The 16,111-nt window shown below is 41.6% G+C and overlaps 1 protein-coding gene across 10 annotated transcripts in view; it reads right to left on the minus strand.

The window, feature by feature from the left end:
* Positions 1–1,740: 1,740 nt before the first annotated feature.
* The window catches only part of phactr4a (phosphatase and actin regulator 4a), a 41,534-nt gene continuing 27,163 nt past the window's right edge, over positions 1,741–16,111 (minus strand). For 8 of the 10 annotated variants that reach the window (XM_031278545.2, XM_031278546.2, XM_035992828.1 and 5 more), the window contains 10 exons: positions 12,545–12,919; positions 9,551–9,682; positions 8,443–9,019; positions 6,848–7,083; positions 5,690–5,852; positions 5,363–5,418; positions 3,861–3,922; positions 3,600–3,737; positions 3,107–3,183; positions 1,741–2,954 (listed from right to left, as the gene is read on the minus strand). In XM_031278545.2, the coding sequence (XP_031134405.1) occupies positions 2,939–2,954; positions 3,107–3,183; positions 3,600–3,737; positions 3,861–3,922; positions 5,363–5,418; positions 5,690–5,852; positions 6,848–7,083; positions 8,443–9,019; positions 9,551–9,682; positions 12,545–12,919 (1,832 nt within the window). In that variant the 3' untranslated portion in view covers positions 1,741–2,938. The remainder of the gene's footprint in view (positions 2,955–3,106; positions 3,184–3,599; positions 3,738–3,860; positions 3,923–5,362; positions 5,419–5,689; positions 5,853–6,847; positions 7,084–8,442; positions 9,020–9,550; positions 9,683–12,544; positions 12,920–16,111) is intronic. The other 2 variants (XM_031278550.2, XM_031278551.2) reach the window with 2 other exon arrangements.

Below are 16,111 nucleotides of genomic sequence, written 5' to 3' on the forward strand. Positions count from 1 at the left end.
AACGGAAATGGCAGCAGCAGACAGGGGAATGAATTAAATAGGGCCTCATGGATTTGCATTCTATCGTCACTGCTGGTTTGACATTATTATTAATGATTACTCACTGTGAGATTCAATATGTGCTCCAGGATGACATGATTTATTAATCCGGCACTGCTCAGTCAGTCACTGAAGTATTCCCTTTTTTTGAGTCATATAATCCTACATTAAAACACACCTGCTCTTACATATGGCATTAGAGATCAAAGTGAAACTCATTATAGCTAAGTTATTAGATCAAATTTGACATAAGGAGCATCAAAGTTCATTCTCGACATAATCAACACTGCTGATGAAGATCACTTGATATGATCAAAAGCTCCAGAACTGAATGGATTCTTAATACCATGTCCTGTAAAACTGACAGGAAATGTTTTTATTTGTAGCAAAGTCTGGGCTATGGGTCTCTATAGACTTCGTCTCGCACTGCCAGACCTATCTCCACAGCGCTGTGGAGTAAGGTCTGGCTCCCACACACACACACACACACACACACACACACACAATCTGGTATAGGAGAATAAAACCCTCTGGGTTGTTTGCATCTCTTTACCAATTGTTTCAGGCGGCGCTAAGCTCTGGACGAAGCGACGACGGCTCTGCAAAATGGTCTAGGCAAGGAACTTGTTTTGGTGGAACATTTACACTCTGCAAAAGAAAATGAAATAAAGTTCACACATTACAGTAACGTGAGCTATTTAAATTAGCTGGATACAAACGTATTTGCTCTTACCAGCGTATCGCCGTGTGTGCTTAGTCCACAGAAATCCTGCCACAATCTGTCCCAAACTGTCCCAGTTAGAGAGGAAATGCTGTAAACATATTCTTTGTAAATCTTTACAATCATTCCCAGAAAGAACCAAGCAGGCCTGTCTTACTGCACCAAACTGGATTCAAATTTCCCTCAAAACTTGCCATTTTTAGCGTGTAGCTTGCTAGCTCGAAGTTTGTTGTCGTTTACCAATGAATGAATGACCGTCACACATTAACACAAACAAACTAACCAATGGAGGTAGCTCCTGTGTTCTTGTAAAAAGAGTCTGGTGGCATTGACGAGAGCATACATTGATATAACGTTAACAGCTTCAGTTACCCGATGTAAAGGGCTGTCTAACGGCAAGGTAAAGTGGTGAAAATATTTTAAATATAAAGTACACTTAAAACTGAAAGATTTTATTTTTTTAGGTGGTGAAATCATATTTATTGCCTATTGGTCAATATTAATAATGCACTTTTCTGGCCTGAAAATGTGCCATTGTTCAGTAGGATTTACTAGTCTTGGACCTAAAAGGATGCATTAGATTAAAGGTGTATCCCTCTAATCATTTGACATTCAGTTAGTGTCTGAACACTTAGTGGAGGAGAGCTGCGTTCCTGTTGACTGACTCCATGTTTATTAACTGCCTATTAACATCACTGAGGGGGAAGTTAAAGGGACAAACACTACTGTATGTCAGTCACACAGCTCCACAGTTCTGTAAGGGAAGAAAAGAATCTAATGAAGGGGTTCTTTGTCTCGGAGCACATTATTGGATTTTGGCACTGAGACGGTGGAGACTGGTCTGTGAATCAATCTGCACGTTTTATATAACACTGCCCTCATCTGGTCATTGTAAGAGGCCATACACCTATCATTCTTTAGAATATTCCTTTCCCTGGCAGACAGAAGGATTGAACTGACGAAGAAACAATCAAACCATATTGAAATGAAAATCACAGGTTATTTTAATTTCTGAGTGGATTGTTCATTTATACAGTGTGCTTTGCAAAAAAAAAAAAATTTAAAGATCTCTGTATCAAAAAAAAGTACCATTACTACTTGAAAATAACATTTGAGAAATACTTTACAATTAAAACATGTCAGCATTACGGTGGATGTACATTATAAAGTCAATCACATCTATATAATTGATCTATACAATTGCAGCCAACTATGGACTTGCATATATTAAGTACCATAAAACAGCCAGGAAAATAAAAATATGTACATTTTCCAGCTGGAATAATTCAATTATAAACAAAATTATAGGCTCCAAACGTTTAAATGTTCTACACACCCAATTAAGGAACATAAAGTGCCTTATTAGAAAATAATCTAGTGACATGTGCTCCATGAGAATCATTTAAATGATCAAAGAAATACAGTAAAATGCACACTTCCAGAATATTAGGTTGGAATCAGCACTCTGAGGGTCTACACATAAAGATCAAACTGTTGATTCAAACAGAGCACAAACTGAGATTTATATAGGAAACACACTGCTGTCCCAAGTCTTTCACATTTTGTCTGTACCTTAAATGACTTGAACGTGTGAGACCATGTGAGGAGTAAGGCTGGTGCTGCAGGGCACCTCTGGGTAGACATGTGCAGTACCTAACATGTACATACTGTATATAAGAGTTTAAACAGAGTAGCGATCAGTTTGGGGGTACCATCGACGGTGTTTATAGGAACTACGATGATCGCTTTATGTGCATAGTCTTCCTGTTCTGCAAGGAAGGAAGAAAATGGAATATGAAGGCAGGTAAAGGCATGGGGAGAGTGGTTTCCCCACAGTGTTATAACCCTCCAACAGTTATCCTTTCTGTGCAATGTAACTGTCTGAGCCCCCAGCAGAGAGGAGGGGGATCAGTGTTGGCACCAGGTACCTCCATCACGGACGCACTGACAGACTCCTCCTGTCCTGAATTGCACAGTCGAAGACCTGGAGTATGTCTGTGAACCACCCGTGGGTTGAACTGATTTGTGGCTTCTTTTGCTTTGGTTCCAGTTATCAGCTGAAGCAGGCAGTCAGTAAAAATGGAACAAATGGACCACATGTTAGGTTCGAAGTGAGGAGAGGGACTTGTAACTCCTCACTTCCCCCGGTCTAAGTGCTGTACTGGTCAGCATGGACAGCTAAGGCCGATGGAACCTGGTAGAAAGAGAGGGGGGGAAAAAAGGTCAAGAGGTTATTCTGAAAACTTTATAGCTGCAAGCGTATTCAGAAAATCTTCAAGAGAAAACTGAACTAATACAGAAAACAACTGAGGTGAATCATGAATGGACGCTGTATACGAGCCTTACCGGGTATAGATCCTGCTTTCTTCGTGAACCTCCATCTCCGAGCTCTTGAATTCATTGAGCTCCTTGCGGATGGCAGCCTGAGAGGAGACGTGAAAGAAACAGCAGTTCAACACGAATGCTTTTATCCACTTATAGCGAGGCACAAAAGAAGAAAGGAAGTGTGTGATCAAAGCGACTTCTATTCAGAGTATTTCTGACTGTTAATGTTCCAGATTTGTGTTGGTTAATTAATTAGCACAAATTAAAATTCACTCTACTAAAATTATGTTACTTCATTAGGTTACGCCATTAAGCAGCATCTGTATTGCATCCTGGGATACCGAATCTGCTTGGAATGCAAATCCTCTCAGAGGTGACCAAAGTAAAATACGATGCTGTGCACAGGGCTCAGGCTCTCTCTTGCTAAGACGCTCTAAGCCGCAAGAGCCCTGCCGGTATAAAGAGAGGCGTCGAGTATGCGATTGTGTGAAGGTGAGGATGTGTCGAGTCTCACCTTGTCAGCAGGAGTGAGCTTAGTCCACGGTTTATCTGCTCGCCGGTCGTAGTCGTGGGCGTGGGTGCTCTCGACGTACTCGTGGAAACGCAGGATCTTCCTGGCCTGGAGTTCAGCCACTGTGGGTCTCTGGGACAGCTGAAGGCAGAGGGAATAGGAGCAGGTTAAGTGACATCTGTTTTAGGTGTCATAGGTTTTATGTTTGTAGTTCATAATAATAACTGGCAAGTGTATGATACAGTTGCTTTGGTGCATCCTGACCTTTCTCGTGAGCCTCCGTTTGATCTCGCTTCTCTCTAATCGCCGATCATCTTCATTCTTGGCTGCAGGAAGAAGAGACATTCCATGAGAGAGAGGAAACACTGCAGCCAGTCAGGTAGATTTCACCCGAGCTGCCGCCGGCACGCTGCGTGTAACGGGAATCTTTTAATCACCGGCACAATCTGCACAAGGCGCGGCATTGTTTCTAGCGCGAAGCGTCGTCTTGGCCGAGTCATTTGAGGACAGGCAAGACACAGCGTGGTGGTATGAGCCCTGGATCAGAACGTGTTGACAGATTCTGAGAAGTATTATGTTAATACTTGGTTTCTGGGATCCAACTTGGCATCACAGTGATGCTGCACTGATGTTTCACCAAAGTAGGCTGATTTCTCACTATACTCAGTCTACTGGTGCACTCTGCTCTTAACGTTCATGTGTTCACGCTGTTTTAACAGTACATCAGACAGGTATATTTATTTGAACACCTGGAGCCAGATGCTTAAAACATTACCCGGGTTCAGACTCAAACTCCAAAGAGGCCATATGCATATTTCTGTTAAGTGTGTGTACTCCATTTTTAAAGCCATGCATAAATGTTTAATTATAAACTACTGAGATATTATTCATGTGCACCAGCCTGCTTTCCATTTCCACAGTCTGCCATAGATGAATGTAGATACTCCCTTAACCAGCTGTTTGCATATGAATTATATATGTATAAAAAAAAAAAAAAAAAAAAAAAAATATATATATATATATATTTATTTATTTATTTATTTATTTATTTATTTTATTATTATTATTATTATTATTATTATTATTATTATTATTATTATTATTATTATGATTTGATACTATAAATAAAATTGAATTGAATTAGGTTAGAATTAGATTCACCAATCCGACTTTTTCTCTCCAGGTATTGATTGATGAGACCCAAACTAATGTGAGACTGTAACTATACAACACTTCTTAACTCTGAGTTTGTAGGCATGTGCAAATCTAAATTACAGCCTGAGCTTCGTCAAATTGAAAATTCCAATGCATCAACCTCACGACTGACTCAACCTGCATGTGTACAGGTAACACACAGCACCACTGTAGGATTACTAGTGTTGTGTACATATTAGGGCTGCAACTAACAATTATTTTAATTGTCCAATAATCTGTTAATTAATTCCTCTGTTAATCTATTAGATGTTTGGGCTATAAAATGTGAGAAAATTGGGTAAAAATGTCAGTGTTTTCTAAAGCCCAAGATGACGTCCTCAAATGTCATGTTTTGTCCACAACTCAAAGATATTCAGTTTACTGTCACAGAGGAGAGAAGAGACCAGAACAACCAGCAGAATTAGAGATTGAAGGGCGAATGACTAAAACGGACTATTTTTTTTTCAGCAAAGATGAGAAAAATGAAGTGTGTGCTTTTTGACGGGGCGAAGGGATTGAATGCAAATAAACACACCGGAATGAAGAAGTGAGGGATGGAAGGAGAGTCTTACCTTGAAGGATGTTTCTCTGCGCCAACTCCTCTGCTGATGGTCTCTGACTCAGCCGCCTGAAGACACAAAACACTGTTGACTACTCATTTTTAAAGGCTAATATGGATGGAAAGGAACATATTTTGTCCTGAGAAGGGAGTTCTATGACAAACTAACATTACAAGTGTGGAGAGCCTTAAACCTTATTAATTACACTATAAATCTGTCAAACTGCATCAGCCATTATATCAGAGATGGATGACACGGACTTGCCACATCCAATTTAACGATAAGGATGTATATCATCCTAGTGTGCATCACTTAGCTGATATGATGCAAGCTCTTTACCGTGTCAGTGCGGTGCTGATCTTGTTCTTCACTGCCATCCACTGCTCTCTGTTTTGCCAACTCATGTTGTCCTGGTTCTCCTGGTTCTCCCTTTCCTCTCTCTCCTGTCTCTCCAGCTTCAGGGCCAACGTGTCCTTCCTCTTCACACGACTCGCCAGCCCACCTGTTATGTTGCATATATAGATATATTAGTTGTTATAATGTTCAAACATCACATAACAAAGAACGTCAGAGTTCATAATAAAAGCATAGGGTTAAAAATGAACAATAAAATAAGAGTCTAATCCTCAAACAGCCTGTTTTGTCTGACCAGCTGTCCAAAACCAGAAGATACTTAATTTGCTGACAAAATGATGAAGTAAAGCAGTGAAGATGTTCATATTTCACAAGTGTACAATGATAAAATAAAAATAGATGCATTTAAACTTTTACACTTAAAGCTCTGCACAGACCAATAACTTATTTTCTTACATAACGTACATTTTGAGAACAAAAAAGGTCTTCAGACACTCAAGTACAACAAGAGATAAGAGATACAGTATATTTAAAGACTAACTACTTTCAAAAGTACTACTTGAAAAGACCTTTCACACTGAAAACAAAGTTAAAGGTCCTATAGTAGGCTCATTTTCAGGTCCATACTTGTATTTTGGAGTTTCTACTAGAACATGTTTACATGCTTTGATGTTCAAAAAACACATTTTTTTCCTCATACTGTCTGAAACTCTTCGTTTTAGCTTCTGTCTCTTTAAGCTCCCCTCCCGAAAAAGTCCAGTCTGCTCCGATAAGTTAGTTTTTCCGGGTCTTCCGCATCGCGCTCTCTGAGTCTCTGCACCACCATTGCAGCCGAGGAATGACTGTAACAGCGCTGTAGTGGCACTTCGTATCTATATATAGTCCAGTCCAGTTGTGACATCACAACTGGACGGAAGTCAGGCACAGTTTCTGAATACTGGCTGTGTGCATTTCTGTAGATTGAGCATTTTGATACTTTCACAGTATTTATACAGCACCTGGACCAGCTTTATAATCAAAACTGACATGGAAATCTCACTTTTTACAATATGGGACCTGTAAGTGGTATTTTTAACCAGGACACTTATCTACTGTCTCTCCTACGTGACCTTTATGCAGCAGTATAAGAAAGACAAAACTTACTTGGCGGCCCTTCCTCATCGTCGTCGTCCTCATCGTCGTCTCTGTACAGAATGGGGCCGTCAGAGTCGGACTCCTCCTCGCTGTCTCCGGGACCTTCACCCTCAGGGATGACACTCACCCTGAGGTCTCCAACCAAACCCCTCCTGCTGCGGGGCTCCAGCTCTGGCTGGCGAGGAGGCCTCTGAGGATGAAGCTTCCGCATCTCCTCCTCCAGGTCAAAGTCGTCGTCTTCTGGCCTGGAAAACAAGGGCAGCTGTGAGAGGGCTGAACAAGATGCAGTCATCTTTCTGTTATGTAAGACTTTTAGGCTTCTTGTAACCACTAGTATGCAGCAAGCCGAGTTGCCGCATGCAATTTGCAATCCTTTTGCCAGGTGAGGGAATAAATCTCAATTGTTTTCCAAAGAGATTAACAAGGCACAGTTCTACATAATTCTTCTTTGGCTGACTGCTGGTAGCCTTGGAGCAACAGACTGCCTTCGGGTCAACAGCCCAAAAAAACAACGTTCTTTTGTCCTTTTTAATTAGGAATATTCACCTGGGCCGAGCAAATCTGAGAGTATAGATAATAACAAATCCCAAAACAACATCCAATGTCGAATGATAGCTTTGAGTTTCCTGCTTTGTCTTGCAAATTATTTCATGAACATCTAATAAATGAATTAAAGAGAGCGATCCAAATGCAGCTGGCACTCGGGCCAGTTTATTTCCATAAAGTAACCGCTGCCAGAGTTGATTTAAGGAGTGGAACCTTTGCATGACAGATTTGCTCAAACACCATGTCTGTAGCAGTCTATTAGCTATCTGGAAGTGTAAATCTTTGTTTTCGTTTGGTCCGGCTCCTACAGCACACAGGAGGGGGGGGGGCCCTCTTTGACCTGGCCCACCCAATGTTTCTTCCATTTGTTTGCTTTTATTCTTTCTTTGTTGGTATTGCTCGTCTTCTACAATGATGATGGTGCTACATGGGCAGATTAACGCAGGCTTGTTATGCTATTAAACATGTTTCGCTGTTATTTGTTATAATAATTGGTCTTTGTTTTGTCCTGTGACTGATTATTGATTAATGAATCTAAGCAATTTGGCTATATAAATAAACCTATATACATGACTCAACTTGCTTGCGTGGACTGCGGATAATGATGCTCTTTGCATGAAATCCAGGTCTTAGTACACTTTCAAGTGAACTCAATATAGTTCATTAGGTGTGAGAATGTAGTGCAACTAAGAAATCATGAAAAAATTATAATAGTAAAAATATGAGCCACATTAGATAACTTCGATGGAAGTGCTTGGCAAAGGGAGGTCATCACGTCTTCTTCTGTCAAATCACCAGTGCAAAACAGTTTAGTTTACTATTATAGAAGGAAAAGACAATTTTCACATTTAACCTCCGTACCTTGAGATTCCATGGACTACAAGTGGCAAGCCATGTGTTCACTCTCAGTAAGGCTATATGAATTTAACCAAATCACATACAAAAATTCCACAAAGTGAACTTCTTAACAATGGGTTAAACTAAAGAAGGCTCCTCCTCCGCTTTCAAATCAATGATATTTTGTTATACATGTCATGTACAGTATTTGTGATACTTACAGCCTGAGAGGTTCGATGGAGATAGGGAGAGAGTGTCGCGAGTTACCCCCCAGCTCAGTGAGGAATTCTGGAGGAGACTCAAACAGGAGTGAGTGGGCCCTCTGGGAGCCGTCGGGGTTGGGCTGAGCTGGGCCGGGGCTGGCCAGGGCTCTCTGGATGAGGATGTGTAAGGGGATGGATGGATGCTGGCTGGGAGGCTCGGTGGTTGGGCTGGGGGGATCCGTCTGCACAGTGGGCGCAGGGGCGGAGGTGGTGGTGCTGATTGGCTGGAGTGACTGGACCCTTGGAGGAGACGGAGGTATGTGGGACGGTGGTGAAGGCAGAGACTCAGCGGAGGTCTGAGGAGCTGCTGCATTGGTCTTGTCCTCAATGTTATCTCCTTTAAGGACAGCAGGGGGCATCGGTACAGGGGCAGAAGCTGGGACAGTGGTGGGAGGCTCTGGGTCCTGACTGGGAGGAGAGGGGTCCACAGAATGGCGCTTGGCGACAGGGGTCATCCTCTTTGGCGGTGTCGGTGGCGAGCGCTTAGCGGGTGGTGGCACTATGACGACACCGCTGACAGGCTGTGAAAGCTCAGCTGTTTTAAAAAAGAAGCAGAAATCAATACATGTCATATAAAATTATGCTCACAAACATAACCTGCAGTCAGAACATGAAGATGCACATTCAGTCTGTAGCAAGGTGAAATTAGTTTTATCATCAATCGGAAAGCAAAAAAAGCAAATATGTCAATAACAGCTTTAGTTTAGGAGAAAAGATGGTCATGTCCCTGCCAAGCTGCTTGCTGAGTCAGTGGAGGATGACACACATATTAACACACAACTGTATCAACAGACTGTAATGAACATCCATTGGGAATAACAAACGCATTCAATGCACTCCCGCACACTACATGTCAATTGACAAATCTCCATGCAATGTTTTCTTGCAGCGTTTAGAGTTCAGTTAGTTGAGCTGAAAACAGCTCCAGTGGCTGCAAATCACATGCAATGCAGTATTGGTGTTAACACTGAGGTGAGGTATCCTATGTGATCTGAGGGGGTGAGTCGATGCGACCAATCTGCAGGCTCTGTTAAGATGGATTGAGATGTGGTGTCCCGCTGGATACCTGAGCAGGTCTGGACCGCTCTGTGCCGCAGGTATACAGGTAGAGAAAGGTACAGGCCGAGCTCACTCTGGCGTCTCCAGCTGGTCCAGTAACAGGGCTGCCTGACCTTAGAGCCCCTGTTCAATGAGGAAGCTGGCAAACATGAGTGGAGAGATCAGGGATAGGGCTGAGTTTACATTCCAAGCTGGGAGAGAAATAAAAGGGGGTGGTTTGGGATCATGTTTGCCTTGGTTTGACACTGTCCAGAAGCAGAGTATACATCCATCCCTAGCTGTCAAACAACCTCTGTGGAGAAATAACTCAGTTTCTGAACATAAGATAAGAAATACTTCCGTTGATTATCTTGTTTATGTAAAGTACCACTACAGTGTGATATTTCCCATTGAAGAATAGTTTTGTTTAAACAGTTTTCTGACATTCCTGCTCATTATGGTAAAACAGTTCTCTTTCAGGGAATGAATCACAGGGAAACTGCAGTTTCCCTTGTTTCAGCTTGTTCATCCCTATTAGAGCTAGACCGATAAATCAGCCGATATCAGCTTATTGCAGATATGTTGTATAGGTCAGTTGAAAAGTAACTGAAAATTGCCTTGCACAGAAATACCAAACTGGGTTTGAAGACATTTAAACAGTGTCAGTTACAGAGTTTCTCCACCAGAGAGCACTGACAAGAAAGATTTTTCAATTGTAAAATGTCCTGCTGCTCAGTATGTCAGTTACAAATATAAGGGATCCATACCAAGACTGTTACTATTGGCTGTTATTATTAGAGTTCTCAAACTCACAAATATCAATATCGGCCTTCAGAAATTGAGCATCGGTCAGGCTGTAGTCTCTATGATGTATTCAACATAAAATCCTATTTTGTGAAAAAAGGTTAAATAAACTTGGTATACAAAGAAAGGTAATACATAAATAAAAATGTATTCTACAGGATTGCCTGCATGAGGTGTGTGCGTGCGCGGATGCACAAAGTTTAAACAGTCCAATACACTAAAAACACAACCAATGACAAGTCCATTGCCAATGTAATCTCAGAAAGCAAGCTACTCTGTACAGACTGTGACTGGAAGAGTGTGAATTGAAATGTAGCATATGTATTAGAAACCTCGCCTAACAAATGGTAGTGGAATGTGCCACTGCCACAGACACGCTTCCAAAGAGACAGTACTGGGATGGGCTGTAAACAAGAGCAGCTGTGGCATGCTGGGGCTAAGCATAAAGGACGCTAAAAGCCAATCAGGTTCTATCTAACCTCCAGGGAAGTGCTGGCATTGCATAAATGGTGCAAAGACAAGCCGGTGCGTGTCCTCTCTTCAGAGACTGCTGGCTGTACACACCGAAACTGCACACTATAGTAACACATTGAAGAAAACACCTACACAGCAAAGAGCCGCAGCCTCACTGTGCGACTCCGCTTAAGTAAGATTTGGAAAAAGACTTGCGGTAATAACGGTCAAAGAGCCTTGAAAATGTGCTCTCTGGATTTTAACAGCAGCATATTCACAACTTTTAGTACTCTAGAAAATGAGCAGTGTCACCATTTTGGCTGAAATGGTTAGAGTAAGAGTGAGGCACATTTTTATTTTTTATTTTTTAAATACTATACTTTCAAAGACTATCTTGCTCTGCCACCAACAATGTCTTCTCACGTCTTCTTCATTAATTCACACACAAACAACAGATGATTAAGTCCATCACAAATCACAACAGCCACACCACAAGGTGTGGGCACAAACCTCGCACAACCAACATACCATGTAAATCCCAACCATGAATGACACCTCGCAACTGTTTTGTTCGTTTGAATGACCAAAAATACAACAATATTTTCAGACTGAAATAAAGACTTCCCTAATCACAAGTGAGGTCATAAATGCACTGCTGTATTTCACCTGCAGAAGTTTGATCTTACATTTGAGTGTAAGGTCAACACTAACTGCTACATTGTAATTGGCTAGTTTCACGCTCAACTAACCAATTGGTTCAGTTGCACCATCTCTACTTAATTAGAACATCATTTGAGATAATGTTATTAAAAAAGAAGCAAGATGAGAACGACTAATGTTAACTTAATGTTACTCATGAAGGGAACTCATTTTATTTAATTAATAGGCCTTTGGTTTTGGTTACTGTAGGCCTTTGGATTGAATAGATAATATAACAGATGTGGACTATTAAATTGTAGTGTGGGTAATTGAATTGCAATCCTGGTACATTATAGCTGGAAAAAAAGAACATAAAGAAACTTTATTGCTCAATTCTCAGCCATAGTGTTTGTTTCACTGGTTTGTTAATCTAACTTGAGTGTAATCTTATGTAAGCGTACATGTCAGTGTCAAAATACATGTAAAGAGATGTAGTCTGTCACAGGCAATGTGCTCCTGGTTTAAATATTTTAAAAAATAAAAAAAATAAAAAAATAAGTCTGGCTTTTATCCTTAGTCTCTCCAATCTCTCGAACCATGACAACAGTTAATAAGGAATAACTTTACAACAGAAGTTTTACCTTGACTCTATGTTGAATCTAACTGGCTTTACTAAGTCATCGCTCAACTCCTCCACTACGTTAAAACTACTACAGTTGAATTTTGACATTGCTGGTGCAACAGGATGCTAACTCTCAAGTGTCAGCGTCTGAGCATCCCACAGGTACATGAACCCCACCCCCAATACATTTTTTATTTTCATAAAATAATTTTTGGCATTTTGGCAAAAACGGCAACAGTATTTTGGGTTGATGCTAGAATGGCCAAGTGGTCTATGGCCCACCACCTGTGGAGGTGATTGAGAAACAATGGAATCACGTTGCATGTAAAATGCTGGATTTAAACAAAGATTGAATACACAGTTTCCCTTATTAAAATCCTACAAAGCTCTGGAGGTTGTTTGACTAAACATATACAGAAAGATACACAAAGACCAGCTGTTTAAAGACAGAGGCTAATTTTATGGGTCCAATAAAACTGCCGAGGCACACGCTGACAAACTCACCGAGCAGTGCTGGGTTGCTGTTGCGGTTGGTGGGTTTGGGTGGAGGGACAGGAGGCTGCTTGGCGTGTGGAGGGACAGGGGGTGGCGCGTCAGAGTCGGCGGAGGAAGGAGCAGCGGGGGAGAGTCGCGGTGGGTCGTCAGATATTAGGGAGACTGTCCTCGGCGGCTTGGCCACAGCTACAGCAGCAGTGGAGGAGGAGGAGGAGGAGGAGGAAGAGGAGGATGAAGAAAAGGAGGGGGGTTGAGTCTTGCTGGACTCAGCAGAGGGTGCAGTGAGAGATTTGGGGGGAAGCAGAGCATGTTTGGGCGGGGGAGGTTCCTGATGAGACTCTTGTGGTGGACGAGGATCAGGGGCGAAGCGGACACCAGCGGACTCTAAAGAGGGATTATACACACAAACACACACATTAAAAGGAAAGGTCACAACAGCAAGCTCTCTAGTGCTGGTAAACTAACATCAGGGAAACACAAAAGGGTCCTCACATACAGTGAAACACTGAAGGAGAAGCTGAAGATGTTAGTGAATAGGGTTAGGTACCGAACTCAGTACTTTTTTGGGTACCACTTAATTTCGTCGGTAGTACAGAGGGCCATTAACGTCAAATCAAGCTGTGCCAAATTTCAGTACCTGAGAGCACGTAAGCGCGAGATTAACTGTCCTCTCTGCATGTTGACAGAGAGCGGGGCTCAGCTCTGACATGCGCACGCAGAGGTGCAGACGAAGCAAGCTCGAGCAAACTACGTCGTCTCTGCAGTTTTGTTGAAGTCACAGCGAGTCACGGCAATGTCGATAAAGCGGTTGCTAGTGTGGTTACAGTTTTCAAAACTCCACGTAGACAGCGTTCGCTGCAATATAATATAATGGCAAGGCGAAAGCGGTCGCGATGCTGTAGACGTTACACTTCCTCTCAGACAGGCAGGGACAACGCTGTTCCTGGTGACTGACTGACAGGCTGAGGTTTTAAGGCAAGGCAACTTTATTTATAGCACATTTCAGCAACAAGGCAATACTAAATGCTTAACATAAAAAAAAAAACAGGTTTGAGTGTAAAATGTTCTAAATAAACAACAAAATATTTTAAGTAAATAGGATAAATAGGTTTGTAATTATTTTTACAACTGAAATTAATTTTTCTTATGGCAGAGGGAAAGTACAAAGAGGTACCGGAACCGAATTTCAGGTACTGGTACCGATTAAACTGTGAACGGTAGCCAACCCTATTAGTCAACCTTGTAAAATTAGCAGATGTTTAAGAGCTTACAAGGTTCTACAGTTATTAGAGGATGAGAGGTAACATGAATGAGACGATTAAAAGTTCATATGCAGCAGACATGGAGAAAGATCAAAGACACACAGAGCGGTCCTAATCATTTGTTCTTCCATCTTTTCATGTTCACCTAAATCCACGTATCAAAGCCTGATAGTTACTGTTTCACTTTGTTGAGGCTTTCAGATTGAGCTTGTTGGCTTTATAACCCCTGTCAGAATTACTGTTCAATCATTTACCTAAAATGCCTTTACAGCAACATCAGGAGACTTTGGTTTCCACACGTGTTTGTATTTCATCATAGCAAAACATTCCCTGACTGCCTGACTTACTAGGACAATGGTTAGCAGTATCCAGGAGACAGGACATCTGCATGTTATCTCACATGTCAACCTGCCACAACAAAAACGAGTACAAACATGACTGTTTGACTGATAAATAATGCAGTGTACAATAAAAGACATTCACCTCTCATCCTCTAGGCTGAGGCTATTTCATACATACAAGTACATGGAAAACTGGCCAAAGGAGATTTTGACCAAAAACAGCCACACTAGTCAAGTAGTTTTGGACACAAACCTACGCTTAACTGATATTTTGTCATTTCTATTAGTCACGTAACAATATCTCATTTTCTCTACATAGTGCTAGCGGACCCAAAGTTGCTGCTTATCATCTTGATGCCAACTGCCATAGTGACGCAGACTTCGCATGTAGTCCAGTTCTGTTAGGAATGCAGATCTGATTCACTTTGAGACTGTGAAATTGCCTTGGCCATCACTACAAGAAATGTTTGACTGGTACATTATTATGGGTTGTACATTTATTATACAAGTGCAGTGCCCGTTGAAACGGGCCGATTGCTTGGCCTGTGGTATTGCTGCTTGTAGAATTCTCCAGAACCAAATTGTACCCCAAAATTACTTACAGAAGGACCCATAACCACTTCATATGAGAGAGAGAGAGAGAGACCGGTTCAGCTCTGACATTTTCTCGCATTGCACAGCGCTGTGAAGGAATAATCTCCGAGATTACTTTATATTCTGTCTCTGGTTAGAAGTGGTGAATGTAGGCTACAGCTCACAGCAACTTAATACTATATAGTGCCTGGCTTTTGTTTGCTATTTAGTGTTGCAAATGGCTTTTTTGTTGAGTTTCCTCTTAGCGAAAAAATAGACACGGAACAGGGAAGCGCCTTTTTTTTTTTTTTTTCGCCAACCTTATTCCACACAACAGTCGCGATGTTCCAGTCAGCTATCCGCTCGTGCTCCAGGAAAGTGAAGAAAAGTAAGTTTGGTATATCCAGCAATCGTGTAGCTAACTTCGGAAGCAGGAAAAGAGTCAAAGGCGGTAACACCCCCTCTCTGTGCCTGGTCCTGCGCTGTGCTCACTCAGTGTGCAGTGTGAGAGGGGGAGTGGCCAGCGGCTAGAGCGTGTGCTTCTTTTACCGATATATATTTAATGATATCTTCTGCATTTCTAATTCAAACAACGTCAAACGTACTCGTGCCCGTAGCAAGACACCTGTCAAGTTTGAAATCCATCGGACTAACAGGTCGAGAGATATGCGCATAACACACAGACAGACAGACAGACAGACGTCCTGCAATTTATAGATAGATAACTGAAGTAACTGTTAAAGGATAGGTTTACATTTTTTCCAAGTCTGTCTTAAAACAATCCATACATGTATATGTGAACATTGAAACCATTGTTGTTGGTGTAATCATTCCTCCTGTTTATACAGGCCATTTAAAGTTCTCTTCCTAAAATGCTTTCAATGTATATAATGGGGGACGGCATCCTCTGTCCTCATTCTGGCAAAAAATACATTCCAAAGACGGAATTTTGGTCTAGAAGGACATTACCATTGGAAGATAGCCACTTAATGTGATTAACTCTAACAGCTGAAGTCTCATACTCACTTCAGATAGTCTGAAATATGTTTTTTCACAGAACAAGGAACATACCCTTAAACATTGGGCGTTTCTCATTCCCAAGAATGCAAAGAACGGACCGGTGTTCTTGGGGAGAACGTTCTTGGAAAAATGAACTTGCAAGGTCATGAGCATACATAACGCTGTTGACAGTTTGAGTCGATGCGTTGTTGCTGGTATTTCGCACCAGCCCAGAGGACGCAGTGCTCCAAAATAACAGCAAGAAAGCAGAAATGAAAACCACTACCTAAACGAGATATAAGACAAAACATTGTGACCAATGTTTGTGTACTTTACATGATACTGCATGGGGTAGCTCCGACACCACATAAAACACTTATTCTAACAGTTCATGGTAAAAT

This window comes from Sander lucioperca, chromosome 16 (assembly GCF_008315115.2).
Source record: "Sander lucioperca isolate FBNREF2018 chromosome 16, SLUC_FBN_1.2, whole genome shotgun sequence".
Classification (NCBI taxonomy): domain Eukaryota; kingdom Metazoa; phylum Chordata; class Actinopteri; order Perciformes; family Percidae; genus Sander; species Sander lucioperca.